Below are 13,874 nucleotides of genomic sequence, written 5' to 3' on the forward strand. Positions count from 1 at the left end.
ATCGAACTGGAGAATTCAAATGGGGCTTAGCATAGGCACCATGAGTGCCGTCTGAAAGAGAAGTAGACGAGACACCCGAAGAGTGTTGAATAGAGGATGGGGACAGCCTAGTCAGTTAAAGCTTCGAGTAGAGTGGCTATTAAAAGATTGAAGGCCAGACAAAGAATGTCACGTGCCAGAGCTCAGCACCCCAAAGCGCGGAAATGGATCTCGGACGCCCTTGAAGTCACCTCTCCACCATTTCTTTCAATTACCATTTCATTCAATTCCTCGCTCTCCCCTTCAGAAGAAGCACCTCTCTTTCGTTTACATCGTCATGACCTGAGGTCCCTCGTCCAGCGCTGTGTGTAGTTGTCTCTGAACAGTACACGCCGCGCCCGTCCTCGAGGACCCAGCTCGAGCTTGCGCCGCCCATACTCACTTTTTTTCATTTCTCTGCCCCAGCAGCTGTGTGCTGCCATTAGTTCGACAAGATGGCTGAAACTGCCATCCAACTTCCCTACCTCTCGACTCACTATGGCGTTTCCGAATCGTCGCTCACGACCTTACGGCAGGCCCCAACTGTCGAGCTGGTCGATCAACTATTACGATCGATCAGTAAAAAGGCTCAAGAATCCGACGAGCTGAAGTCGGACAAGCTTCGCCTGGAGGTGGAGCTTGAGAATTCTGTGCGAAGCAATGAGTCGAAGGTCAAGGTTCTGAAAGCCAGCGTGGAAAAGGGACACGCCGAGGTCTCAGACCTCAGGCAAAAGCTCCACGAATCCGGTATATACTTCTATCTTTCTTTTATTACTGATGGGCTCTTCTCTGACGCTGAATAGAAACGACGCGCTCCTCGCTCGAGAGTGAGATTTCTACATTGAAAACGTCATCATCTTCAAATGAATCAGAAACGACGTCTTTAAAGGCGCGGATCTCTTCCCTAGAGGCATCGAATAGGGACACACTAAGCTTGCTGGAATCGAAATCCGCGGCCTACGATAAACTGGCCGAGGAGCTTTCGCTTCAGCACAAGAAGACCATCGAATTACGACGTGAACTCTCCACCGCGGAGCAAAACCTCCAGAGTGCCAATGCGGCATCTGCCAGCGCCCGCTTCCGCGAACAGAGCCTTCAACAAGAACTGGATCTCACCAAAAAGAACAATGAATGGTTCGAGACTGAACTCAAGACAAAATCCGCTGAATACATCAAGTTCCGCAAAGAAAAGGGTGCTCGGGTCTCGGAGCTTCAGCGAGAGAACGAAGAAGCAAACTCGACAATTGACTCTCTTCGACGGAGTGAGAACTCGCTCAAGAGTCGCCTAGACGAAACAGAGCAGCGGTACGAAACCTCTCTGGCTAGCATTCATCAGTTGAAAGAGGAAGCGATCCAGGCAACCGAATCCTTCCGCGTCGAGCTTGACAGCTCTAACCGACTGGCTGAGCTACAAGGATCTGCTGCCCAGACGGCCAAGCAACGGGTCCAAGAATGCCAACTTGCCCTCGAAAAGGCAAAGGATGACGCAGCGCAGGAAATCTCACGCCTCCGTGTGGAGCTTGAGACGGAGTCCAACGACAAGAGTGCTGCAGAGCGCCGAATTGGCGAGCTCGAGGCACTTGTTGCCCAGCTTGAGTCTGAACCTGCTAGAGGAAGATCAGCAAGCCCCGCTGTCTCTATTAATGGAGGTGCACCCAGTACACCTCTACGATCTAGCATCATGCGCGCTGGCACTCCCACCGGCTCGTTCTCCCCCCGCGCATCTCGTGGCAAGGGTGGTATGAACGTCACGCAGATGTACGCCGAGTACGACAGAATGCGTACCGCTCTTGCAGCTGAGCAGAGAACCTGCCAGGAACTCCGCAATACCGTTGACGAGATGGTTCTTGAGCTTGATTCGACCAGACCAGAAATCGAAGAGGGACGAGCAGAACAAACCCGTCTCGACCATGCTGTTGTGGAAATGTCTACTCTCCTCGAAGCGGCTGGGAAGGAACGGGATGCCGCTCTCAAGGAAGCTAGGAAATGGCAGGGTCAAGTCGAGGGCTTGGCTCGCGAGGGTGACATTTTGCGCCAACAACTCCGCGATCTGAGTGCTGAAGTCAAGGTTCTTGTCCTGGAGGTTGCTGTCGCAAAACACGGCGAAGAATACGACCGCGAGGAGCTCGAGAAAATTGCCCGTGGTGAAGTCGAAGAGTCGGCAAAGGATCTCAATGAAACTGGCCGCTTTATCAGCAAGCACCTCACTACTTTCAAGGATCTTCACGAGCTCCAAGAGCAGAACCACACTCTTCGACGTATGTTGAGAGAACTTGGTGACAAGCAGGAGGGCGACGAGGCGCAAGCCAAGGAAGCTACGCGACGAGCGGAAATGGACGAGTTGAAAGAGTTGCGGATCCGTGCGCAGACAAACCGCGATGAGATTGCGAACCTCAGCGCACAGATGCAGAGTTACGTTAAGGAGCGCGACACTTTCCGCAGTATGCTCATGCACAGGAAGCCAACCGGCGAAGACCCGTCTGTCTTCTCGCAATCCATGCCTCTTGGTGCAGCGCCTCAGGGGGCTATGGAAACACCAGGACCTGACTACGCCGAGTTGCTCCGAAAAGTCCAAGCTCATTTCGATACTTTCCGCGAAGAAACGACCACAGATCACAAAGCACTGCGGCAGCAGGTCAACGAGCTGTCTCGTAAGAACAGCGAGCTTATGTCTGACATCAGTCGGTCAAGCAGTCAACTTGCTGCTGCTTCCCAACGTGCAGAGCTCCTGCAGAGTAACTTCAATATGCTCAAGAATGAGAATACCGAGATCCAGAAGCGCTATTCTGCTCTCTTCGAAAATGCCAACCGACAGGATCTCCGCACCCAGCAGGCTGCTGAAGACCTTGTGGAGGCTAAGGGTCTCGTTGAGAGCCTTCAGAGAGAAAATGCCAACCTGAAGGCCGAGAAGGACCTTTGGAAGAACATTGAGAAAAGACTCATCGACGACACCGAAAATCTGCGCAATGAACGTGGTCGTCTAGACTCATTGAATGCAAACCTCCAAACCATTCTCAACGAGCGTGAACACGCCGACTCCGAAAGCCGACGCCGACTCCAAGCCAGTGTCGAGTCGCTCGAAACCGAACTGCAATCGACCAAGCGCAAGCTCAATGCTGAAATGGAAGAATCCAAGAAGGCTAGCATGCGCCGGGAGTATGAACAGGAGACATCACAAAAACGGATTGATGATCTGGTCACCAGCCTGGGCGCAGTCCGCGAAGAGCTGGTTGCTGCCAAGACCACCCGGGATCACCTACAGTCCCGCGTGGATGAGCTTGCAGTCGAGCTCAAGAGTGCCGAAGAGCGTCTGCAGGTCATGAACTCGCGACCAAGCGTGTCAGCCGGTACCACCGAGGGAACTACCGAGGGACTGGAGTCTGGTGAAGGAAGCGGTCTTTCTCGCGAGCAGGAACTTTCGATTGAAGTTTCCGAACTGAAACGGGACCTGGAATTGGCCAAGGGTGAGCTAGAACACGCTAAGCAATTGGCCGAAGACTACCAGGCCATCAGTCAAGCCAGTGAAGAACGTCTGGAGTCCGCCACTGAGACACATGATCAATATCGTGAAGAGACCGATCGTCTTGTGGAGGAGAAGAACACGAAGATTCAGGACCTCGAGACTCGCATTGAGGAGATCTCAGCTGAACTGTCCGCCTCCAACACCGAAATGACCAAGCTCCGTGAAGAGCAAGCGGAGGCGACTCGCCGTCTGGACGAACAGAAGGCTAACTTCGAGTCGGAGATCACCCGTCTCAAGGCCGACAATGAACGACATGTCACCGCCGCGCAGTATCACCAGGAGGACCTGAATGCGCAGGCCGAAATCGCTAAGCATGCCCAGCAGAACTACGAGACCGAGCTCGTTAAGCACGCGGAGGCAGCCAAGAATTTACAGGCTGTCCGTGCAGAGAGCAACCAGCTCAGACTCGACATCGCTGAGCTGCGAACCAAATCCGAAGGCTACAAGGCCGATTTGTCTCAGAAGGAGGAAAGCTGGGCGGAGCAACGAGCCGCATACGAGGGTGAGCTCTCTGAATTACAGAAGCGTCGGGAGGAGGTCCTTCACCAAAATTCTGTGCTTCACTCCCAGCTCGAAAACATCACCAGCCAGATTTCGTCCTTGCAGCGGGACCGAATGAATGTTTCGGATGATGAGCAAGAGGGAGACCAGGCAGCCCCTAATCTCGAGGGCCTACAGGAGGTTATCAAATTCTTGCGTCGCGAGAAAGAAATTGTCGAGGTTCAGTACCACCTTTCGACCCAGGAAAGCAAGCGACTCAACCAGCAACTCGACTACACTCAATCGCAGCTCGATGAGACCCGTCTGAAGCTTGAGCAGCAGCGCCGTGCTGCGGCCGACAGCGACCACAACGCATTGAACCACAGCAAGCTGTTGGAGACCGTCAATGAGCTCAACGTTTTCCGTGAGAGCAACGCCACTCTCAGAAGCCAATTAAAACAAACCGAGACCGTGCGTGATCAAAAGATCGCCCGCGAGAATGAGCTGGTCCAGGAGATCGAACCCCTCAAGACCAGGATCCACGAGTTGGAGAGCCAGAGTGAAGCCAAGGATGGAGAAATGCAGCTTCTACAGGCCGATCGCGACCGATACCAGCAACGTATTCAGAACATCCTTCAAAAGTACGACCGTGTCGATCCTACTGAAATGCAAGAGCTGAAAGAGAAGCTCACGAACCTCGAGAACGAGAAGACCGAGGCCGTGTCCGAGCGGGAAGCTCTCCAGACTCAAATGGAGTCGCTTCAGGCTCAAATCGCTGCGTTCCCAGAGCAGCTTAAGCAGCATTCCGATGAACGTGCGCATGATTTGCGAACCAAGCTCACAGAGCAATTTAAGGCACGCTCTAAAGACCTCAGCGCGCGTGTTAAGGCCAAGCAAGATGAGCTCAATGTGGTATTGCAGGAGAAAGAGGTCATCCAAACGGAACTTCAGACTACAAAGAAGGAATTGGAGGAATTGAAGGCTAAGGTTGCGGAGGCGCCAGCCAACGTCTCACCTACTCCAGCCCCAGCCCCAGCCCCAGCCCCAGCTCCGGCTCAAGCTCAAGCTCCAGCTCCAGCTGCAGCTGAAGCTGCAGAAGAAACCCCTGTCAATGCTACCCCAGCTTCGCAATTCCCAACCGCAACGGTCGAGATCCCTGGTCCAGGTGACGCTCAAAAGATACAAGCCCTTGAACAGAAGATCCAGCGACTCGAGGCGGCTCTTGCCGAGAAGGATGGACTTCTGGCGACACAGGCCAGCGAACAAGATGCGAAGATCAAAGAACGCACTGATCGCCTTAAGGATATGTACAACACTAAACTGAACGAAGCCAAGGCTGCTCATCGTCAAGAAATTGAGAAGCTGTCCGCCGGTGAACGATCTATACCTGGAACCCCTGGTGCCGGAACACCTGGCGGGGCCCCGGATGCAACCCCTGCAACACCATCAAAGACGTTTGAGCTTGCTGGATTTACTCTTCCCGAGTTGACAGATGCTCAAGCAAGAGAGCTCGTCGCGAAACATGAGACTATTCGCACAATCGTCAGAAACAACATTCGCGGTGGGGTCGCTCGTGAGCAGCAAAAGCTTCAACAAGAAGCTCAAGCCTCCGGTGCTAACGAAGCTGCATTGGCTGGCCTGCGACAGAAGTCGGCTGACGAAAAGGAGGCCTTGATCAAGGCACATGAGAATGAAATCAAGGAGAAGGTCACCTCGGCGGTCGAACTTGTCGAGAAGAAAACGGCTGCCCGTCTCAGCATGCTTGACACAAGATTCCGAACTGCAAATGCCAAGATCGATGTGGTATCGAAGGCTGCCGCGGAAACCCCTCAAAAGCCCGTTGTGGAAGTATGGGAAATTGCAAAGACTGCGCGGCCTGCGCCGGTCGCGGTTCCAGCTGCTAAGCCGCCCGTACCAGGCGCAACCTCAGTTCAAACCGTTGCTCCCGCTCCGACTCTAGCGGCGCCGCAGGTCCCAGTTACAGCCACCTCGGACCCGGTCCCTGCACCAGGCCCAGCCCCTGCTCCTGTTCCTGCCTCCGCCCCTGTAACAGCAGCCCCGAATATCCCAACGGAGCAAATCGCACCTCCCACTGCGGCCTCGGAACATGCTGCCACGCAGCAGGGTGCGGCACAGCCCACAGCACCTGTCAATCCGTTTGGCCAAGTTCAGCAAACCGATCAAAACCAGCAGACCTCTTCTCTCCCTAGCAAACCTCCCGCTGGAAACCCACCTGGTCTGATGCGAGCTCTTCAATCTGGACTTCCTATTGCACGAGGCGGACGTGGCGGACGTGGTAGTGGCCAGCAGTTCGGCCATCAACAACATGACCAACAACAGCAGCAAGGCCAAGGTCAGAATCAGCGCGGCCCCGGTCTTCAGCGAGGTCGTGGTGGTCGTGGCGGACAAGGTCGCGGTGGTAACCAAAATCAGAATACCGCTGCCCAGGCTCAGAGTCCCACTGCCAACCGTGGCAACCTGAACGCCTCTGCTCGTCAGTTCATTCCAGGGGGCAACAAGCGCTCTCGTGATGACGGCCCCGACACTACCCCCGAGGGAGGAAGCGGCGGCAAGAGACAGAGAGGCGGTGGTGGCCCGCAGCCTCGTGGTGGAGGCTCTTCTTAAGCAGAAATTCTCGTTTTATGTTTTTCTATCCATTAATGTATTCTCGATTTGATTGACACATGCGGCGTGGGCCTGTTCATGAATAGGTTTCTATGTCTGCCTATGCCTTATGGCGCATTGCTTTTCATGTTTTAACTTGCTATGCAAAAGACAGTTTTGTTTCTTTTGTTCTGTATCTACCGAATGTGTGGCGTTCCTACGGGTTTCTATTCCTACTCCCAATTGATACTAAGGTTCAGTTGCAAGGTATCTCGTGCATTATCATTGTAACCACCCGCGATAGATTGATCAATTTAAACGAAAACTGGGGTATAAGCTGCTAGAAGACATGAACGTATCCAATAAGACAAATCTGCTTTGACACAAGATAGTAAACTCAAATAAAAAGACCTTGTAATCACTTCTTCCTCCCCCCAGCAGCAGGAATAAGCATTCTCCCAAGTACCTCCCTCTCCTTTTGCAGAACCATCAACCTCGCATCCTCAATGACCTTACCCGCAGGCGCAGGACCAGGAAGAGGCGACTGCGCAACCTGCGCCGCGGCCACAACAGCCGGACTCATCTCCTTCACACCACGAGCTCTCTTCCTCCGCATTCCCGGGCCCTGTCCGTATACAACAACCCACTCGGCGACGGACCCACCAGCGGCAATCTCACACCTTGAACACACCTTCGAGTGCGCGCCGATATCCGCGCCCCGGCGAATCGTTGCCAGAGCCTCGATCGTAGCAGAAGAATGAACATGAGCGCCGGGTTCGACAGTCGCCAACGGGCCGACAGTAACGAAGTATGAGATCCGCGTCGATATCTCTTTCCTAGGCTCGGGCGTGGACGCCCCAGACTCGGTGGGTGATGTGCTTGGTGGTCGAGATGGTGACGGCGAACGAGATGAGGTTGGCGGAGCGCCGATGACCGCTTTCTCGCAGATTATGCAGCCGTCGTCGACAAATATGGGGCCTTCGTATGCGTAGAATTTCGCACGCGGGTGGACGACTGTCCCTGCGCCGATGGTGACGAGGTATCGGCCTTGGAACACGACGGTGTCGGCGATTGTCGCTGTTGGGTCGGCTTTTAAGGGGGCTTTCGGTGGACCGGAGCTGTGGGAGGCGGATGAGGAGCGGTGGGTATTTGTTGGAGGTTTGAGGGTCGCCATTCTGGTGATCTTTGTGTTGGAGGAGGTGTGTTTTGGGAGATCTATGATCGCATTGTCTTCCTGTTTTGGAGCCAACTCGCGCCGCTTTTTGGGCTGCGTCACTTAGTCAGCTTCGCCCAGGCGCCCCTGAACGGCACCCATGGATGGATCTATCGATTTTTGTCGATGAATTTGAGGCAGTTTTGAACGTTACTCTATTCAAATTAACATGTAGCTGTATACCATAGAAATGCATCCGTCATATATTCCAAGCCGGGGTATCTAAAATCGAAAACCAAGTCTAAAGCACAACATCCCCCAATGTAGGAATCATTGGACAAGACAATCAAGGACCCTTATGGTTCCTCTGCGGTCTCCTTCTTAATACCATTGCGCTTCCTCCAAGCTCTAACGCCCCGGTCAACCTCGTCCCTGGTCATCCCATCGCGCACCAAGCAAAATGTGACACCTAACTCTGTCTCGACGTTCCGGTTCCGCGCCTCATCATCGAAGAACAACATATCCTCGTAAGCCACACTGCTCGTCTGCTGGATCCTCGAGAAATGCGATGTCTTATTCCCAGGGTAGATCTGGATGAAATCGAAGTAGTCGAGAGCACGGATAGACTTCGCGTTCGCGGCGGGGTTATCGGAGAAGGTGGGGATTATATGCAGGGATTTGAGCATGTCGCGCGCCAGATCGGGGGCCTGGGTTCGGGATGCAAGGGCCAGTGGAATCGAGCGATGTTTGCAGGCGTAAACTATAGATGAGACTGCCGGATAAAAGGCGAAGGACTCTCCCCATCTATTTGAGACAAGGAAGGCGGGGTTAGCAAGGGGAGTGGTAAAGGATGGAATGTCAATCGGGGGATTCGTCATACCGGTCTACAGCGCGCGAGTTGTTGTCGCGTGCCTTGACTGGTGCACTGACATGTGTGTCAACCCAGAACGGCCACAGTGTGTAATCCAGGTCGAAAGCGATCAGCTTTGGAAGTGGCAGGCCATCGGTGAATGTTTCTGGGGCCACGGAGGAATCCTCCAAAGGTTGTGTGTTTTGTCGCTTGGTTCGGACCATGTCTGGTATAAGGAAGACACGAAGAATCGAAAGGACTTTCGAACTTTGGAGGAATCGCAAAAGGAAATGGACCATGGATGCGATGGAGGATGACCCGAGGTTGGGATGGCACGTGAGATGCCGTACGGTGGAGGATTGCGGCCACACAGGGAATATTCCCTATCGACTGAAGCGATCGTCGACGTCCAGGATGCGACACAGGCACATTGATTGGAGCCAAGGTAATCGCATGCGCAGAATCTATGTGCCAGGAACCAGGCGACCCATAGGTGTTCGGACGAGGCAAAACGCTTGGGCATTGAGAACGAAACCTAGGATGTTTTGGAATTAGTAGACAATCATAACAATCATGTCATTGCCACTTAGTCGAGATTCAGCTAAAGATGCCCCAAATGCATACGGACGAGAGAGCACAAACCAGTACTGACAAAGGAATCCCGTGACAAGAAGATCAACGCAAGGGTATTAGATGTTAACTTTCTTCTCCAAACACCCGGCACAAGCCGAATGTTTAATGAAAAAAGAGGTCGCGTCGACTCGGGGTAGTGTAAGCCCAGTGACACAGTGCACCAAGGCATATGCAAGCACAGAGGCCATGTCGCGAGGTCCAAAGAGTGGAATAATCAGATATTCTGCTGAGCAGAACAATCAGGGATTAAGCTGATTAGAACAGGTACTACACTTGATCTGAGCCATACGGCAAAGAGAAGGTGGAGAGGAATAAAAAGAAAAGAGATCTTTAGGCTCGAAACTTCGTTTTATGCCCAAAAGGCGGTACGTCACTGGGGGGCAGTACCCCATAGGCGGTGCGGTGCGACGCAAACAAGATGGATCCGCAGTGGGCCTTTGGCGGTGCGATCCGACGACGGCCCGGCGCCGTCCCGTCCCGTCCCGGCCCGCTCCACACAACCCAACCCCACAGCCTCGTATTCGTATTCGGATTAGTGTGCAGGTATGTTGTATGACTTACCAACCACATGTGTGGGCGTTGTTAAAAAGAATCCGTGGAAATGTCAAAATGTGCGGGATAGTCTTGATAGCGCTAAACCATCACGTTACGAAGTCCAACAGTTGCCAGTAGATCCAGGACACTATGGTAGAAAAGGTCATCTACATTGGAAAAGTCTGAGTGTATGTATGGGACTGAAGAAATCGAAGAAGCTAAGGTGACGTGACTTGGGCACTGAACTATGGGATTAGACAAGCTTTCTTCTCCAAACACCCGGACAAGCCGAATGTTTAATGAAAAAAGAGGTCGCGTCGACTGGGGGTAGTGTAAGCCCAGTGACACAGTGGAACGAGGCATATGCAAGCACAGAGGCCAAGTCGCAGGGTCCAAAGATTGAAATAACGACGGTCTGCTCTGGTCAGACCCCCGATGGAGTAGGTGATTTGGGGAAGAAGGGGGGGGGGCTACTCCACCTTTTGTCTGGGAAGGGGAAAAAGAAAGAAGAAGAGGATTCCGGGGGAGATGCCTCGCTTTATACTTTTTCAACTCTTATCGATAAGGTTCCAACCGGATCTATAGCTTTGCCGGAATCCGAAATGACGGTGGGTGTTTCGAAGGCCGCAGTGGCCAAGGCGGTCCACGTGGCGGTCTATCCGCTCCAGGGCTCCGTTCAGGTCCCTTATCCACCGTGCCGGCAGGCGGTCCATGTGGCGGTCTATCCGCTCCGTTCAGGTCCCTCCTTCACCGTGCCGTGCAGGCCTTCGTTGCTTCTTCGCTATCAAGCTATATCAGAGAGATTCCTGGCAGTAGTGATCAATCATACTCATAATAGACACAGTTGTTTCATAAATTTGCTGACCCCATCAACAGCTCATACACATTGAACAACTTGACTATGTCTCCAACTGTACATGTCATTTCAAGGTAAGCACCTCCATGTGATCTGTGATCTGTAGTAGTACCGGCAATCCAAGGCAGGCCAGGGGCTTTGTCTGTTTTCAACATCATGATCGAACTACTGCCATGGAACCCCCTAATATAGCTTTATGGGGACAAAGAAACAAAGGCCTGCCACACACAAAGGACCCCAATGGAGCAAGCAATGGTATGGCAAACTGCATGGCAAACTGCATGGCAGCGATATCTACTTAAATGGTTCAGTAATTGATATTACGCCAGGACTTCAACATAAAGCCTAACTCAGCATTTCTCTTTGCCAAGAGCCCAGATCCATGGACGCTAGCCAAGACTGCTGACGCAGATTGCTTACGCTTTTGCATCGTGTTGCAGGCATTTCAGTTCACGCTTCTTCCAATCAATAAAAGTCTGGCTTAGTTGCTCCTTTTGGTATTCTATACCAGGACTAGGGGATGAGGGTGGGGTCCTTAAAGGGTCTCTATTCCAAGTATGAAGATATTAGACAACTCTTAATCTGTTACTAGTACTACCCAGTAGTACCTTGGAATAGGTCTAATTTATCCTATACATACAGTATAGTTCCATTGGCAGTATATTTACAAACTAACACTCCTTATACATCCGACTATATCCTCATTTGTCAAATCCCAACTATTCTTTCTTCTGCAACACCGTGCCAATCGCACCAACATAGCTACGTAGTGTTGTTTCATATCCTTTGCATGAGCAGGACATCCAACGGATACCTAACTTCTAGTTTCTAATAAGTGGTGGAAAATCTTGTAACGACTGGTGCACAAACACTGGGTGGTGTTGGTACCCTTCACACGGTTATATAGAGGTACTATTTGACCACTGGATAGCCTGTTTCACTAACTGTTTGAATGACATAGTATCCTCTCAATAACCAGCGGAACCCTCACATAAGATTATCTGTCCTTGGATACAGATCTATAATAGCTATCTTTCTAGTCACACCAACTAGCATTCACGCGATGAGTCTGTTTTATAATGCACAAAATTCTTGGTTGTATGTCAATAGAAATGTAAATTATATGTTTTATTGTTTGATCTGCCTTTCCAGTACTCTAGCTATAAAACTGACAATGGGAGGAGGCCTCCAAAAAGCCATCGTAGTGTTCACCTCAGACTTAATTGTATAGACCGTATAATCAAGTATCCTGGAAAACATATTGAAAGGCTTGTTGCTAGGAGAGGTCTGGTAGGTGGGAGACATGGGAGTGTATAGGCAACACGAATGGGTAAAAGAGTTGAGAGATCTGGGCTTTTTATTGTTGGGGTTGGCAAATAGGTCATTGTCTCTGAAGACGGGCTCGCTAGGCAACGGCGTTACATATGAAGTTGACAGATGTAAATGAGAAATACGTAGAAAGAATGTAACACAAGATCCCTGAGATTGGCACTATTGAGCGGAATGGAATAATTGACAATTCGGATATGAGACAGTACATCATTTGGGACCTCGATCACGGCGGCCAACGGAGACTGTCTCTTGTGTTCTACGGTGGCCTGCATATCCTGGCCAGTCTAGGACATGCAGCCCCCTTGAACCTGTCCCATCCACTGGGGCTGGACCTGAAGATATAATGCAAAAATAATAATCAACTTCCTCTCAATGTTGACCTTCGAGTAGAAGGGAATAGCTGGACTTGTGGACCTTCTGAAGCCGACGTTGTAAGTGTAAACTGCGACGATCATATAAAGACTCTGGTGAACGACGTAAGCTTTTGCCACGGTGCTAGTGTAGAGCTTGGGGAGGTGACATATGAATTGCATAGCGAATGTTCGGGAGGCGGAGAGTTCTACGGGTTCACGAGCTGGCGGGGTTTCAAAAGCTGCCTCGGCATATTTGGCACCAATGAACCTGAAGAATTGAGGGTCATTGATCAGACACGTTCTTAAGTGTGGTGAATGAAAAGGTGAAGGTATCCGGTGGAGATTGGACCGAGTCTGAGACGCGTCGCACTTGTAGGTTGGTCATAACGCGTCAACGAGACAGGATAGCAATTTTCTTCTCCAAACACCCGGACAAGCCGAATAATTGATGAAAAAAAGGGAAGGAGTCGCATCAACTGGGGGTAGTGTCAGCCCAGTGACACAGTGCAACGAGGCATATGCAAGCATAGAGGCCAAGTCGCAAGGTCCAAAGATTGGAATAATCAGATGTTCTGCTGAGCAGAACAATCAGCGATTAAGCTGATTAGAACAGGTACTACACTTGATCTTAGCCAGTAGGCAAAGAGAAGTTGGGGGAAAAAAGAAGAGCAAGAGGTCCGGGGGCTCGAGCTCCCCTTTATACCCCAAAGGCGGTGCACTTGAACAGGCAGGTTCGGGCGGTGGGTTACCGAGGACGGGCCGAGCCGAACCGAGGACGGGCCGAGCCAGAGCCGATTCTAGCCGAATTGTTCTGCCCACATACTTCACCGCCTACCTAAAATGCGTGACAAAGAATACCTAGGTAATGCTAACATAGTAAGCGCAACTCCAATAGAGCGCTTCTATGAGAAGCCGTAGCATCGGCTAGATACTATTGTCAGTGAATAGGATAAATTCATTGAGGTTTTTCGCACGCCTACATGTATATTATAGGTCCTAAATATACCACCAATATCCCAAAAGGCAACTTCAAGCATCTCAAATTCTACATGTTTTACATATTTACATTGCCAGGAACATATGTCTCGCAACTGGAATGAAACAGCAGAAAACTTTATTTCTGCAGTATCTCCACATTCCGTGCTTGAATCAGCATTTATGGGGAACATAGACATGACTGCAGGAGATGAAATCCTTAGCCTTTAGAATTAGAATACGCACATGGCATCTTACGTCATTTCGAAGACAACACTACATATAAGAAATAACCAAATACCTTTTTGGCGCACTACAAAAACTACCCGTCAGTCTTTTACGGGGGCATACATGCAAGGGGAATGGGAATTTGCTACCGCAATGTGCCCCTCCGCAACATATCGCAAGGCTCCAATCGAAGAAATAAACATTCACAGATCATCCCCTCGACCGGCTTCGGCTCAGCGTGCTCATTTGAGCGATCCCTCCCCCGATCGACTGTCCATTCCTCGACTTCCGTCTGGCTGAAAAACATGGCAAGCGTCGCAGCATTGTTGTCTAGC

The 13,874-nt window shown here is 51.4% G+C and overlaps 4 protein-coding genes across 4 annotated transcripts; 1 reads left to right on the top strand and 3 right to left on the bottom strand.

The window, feature by feature from the left end:
• Positions 1-473: 473 nt before the first annotated feature.
• Positions 474-6,646, top strand: N7525_005972 (putative filament-forming protein (Tpr/p270); the record flags this gene model as incomplete). The annotated part of the gene is made up of 2 exons (XM_002564227.2): positions 474-765; positions 822-6,646. The coding sequence occupies 2 exons, from the start codon at positions 474-476 to the stop codon at positions 6,644-6,646; spliced, it is 6,117 nt and encodes a 2,038-aa protein (XP_002564273.1).
• A 397-nt stretch (positions 6,647-7,043) lies between these two features.
• Positions 7,044-7,799, bottom strand: N7525_005973 (transferase hexapeptide domain protein; the record flags this gene model as incomplete). The annotated part of the gene is made up of 1 exon (XM_002564226.1): positions 7,044-7,799. One exon carries the CDS (start codon positions 7,797-7,799, stop codon positions 7,044-7,046), a length of 756 nt encoding a protein of 251 aa, XP_002564272.1.
• Positions 7,800-8,134: 335 nt separating this feature from the next.
• On the bottom strand, positions 8,135-8,852 carry N7525_005974 (Mg-dependent acid phosphatase; the record flags this gene model as incomplete). Its single annotated transcript, XM_002564225.1, has 2 exons — positions 8,135-8,582; positions 8,659-8,852. 2 exons carry the CDS (start codon positions 8,850-8,852, stop codon positions 8,135-8,137), a joined length of 642 nt encoding a protein of 213 aa, XP_002564271.1.
• A 3,415-nt stretch (positions 8,853-12,267) lies between these two features.
• N7525_005975 (uncharacterized protein) lies at positions 12,268-12,864 on the bottom strand (the record flags this gene model as incomplete). Its single annotated transcript, XM_061213569.1, has 2 exons — positions 12,268-12,637; positions 12,725-12,864. The coding sequence occupies 2 exons, from the start codon at positions 12,862-12,864 to the stop codon at positions 12,268-12,270; spliced, it is 510 nt and encodes a 169-aa protein (XP_061070590.1).
• Between the last annotated feature and the right edge of the window lie 1,010 nt (positions 12,865-13,874).

This window comes from Penicillium rubens (genome assembly GCF_028828025.1).
Source record: "Penicillium rubens strain IBT 27055 chromosome Unknown utg000002l_segment0_segment0, whole genome shotgun sequence".
NCBI lineage: Eukaryota > Fungi > Ascomycota > Eurotiomycetes > Eurotiales > Aspergillaceae > Penicillium > Penicillium rubens.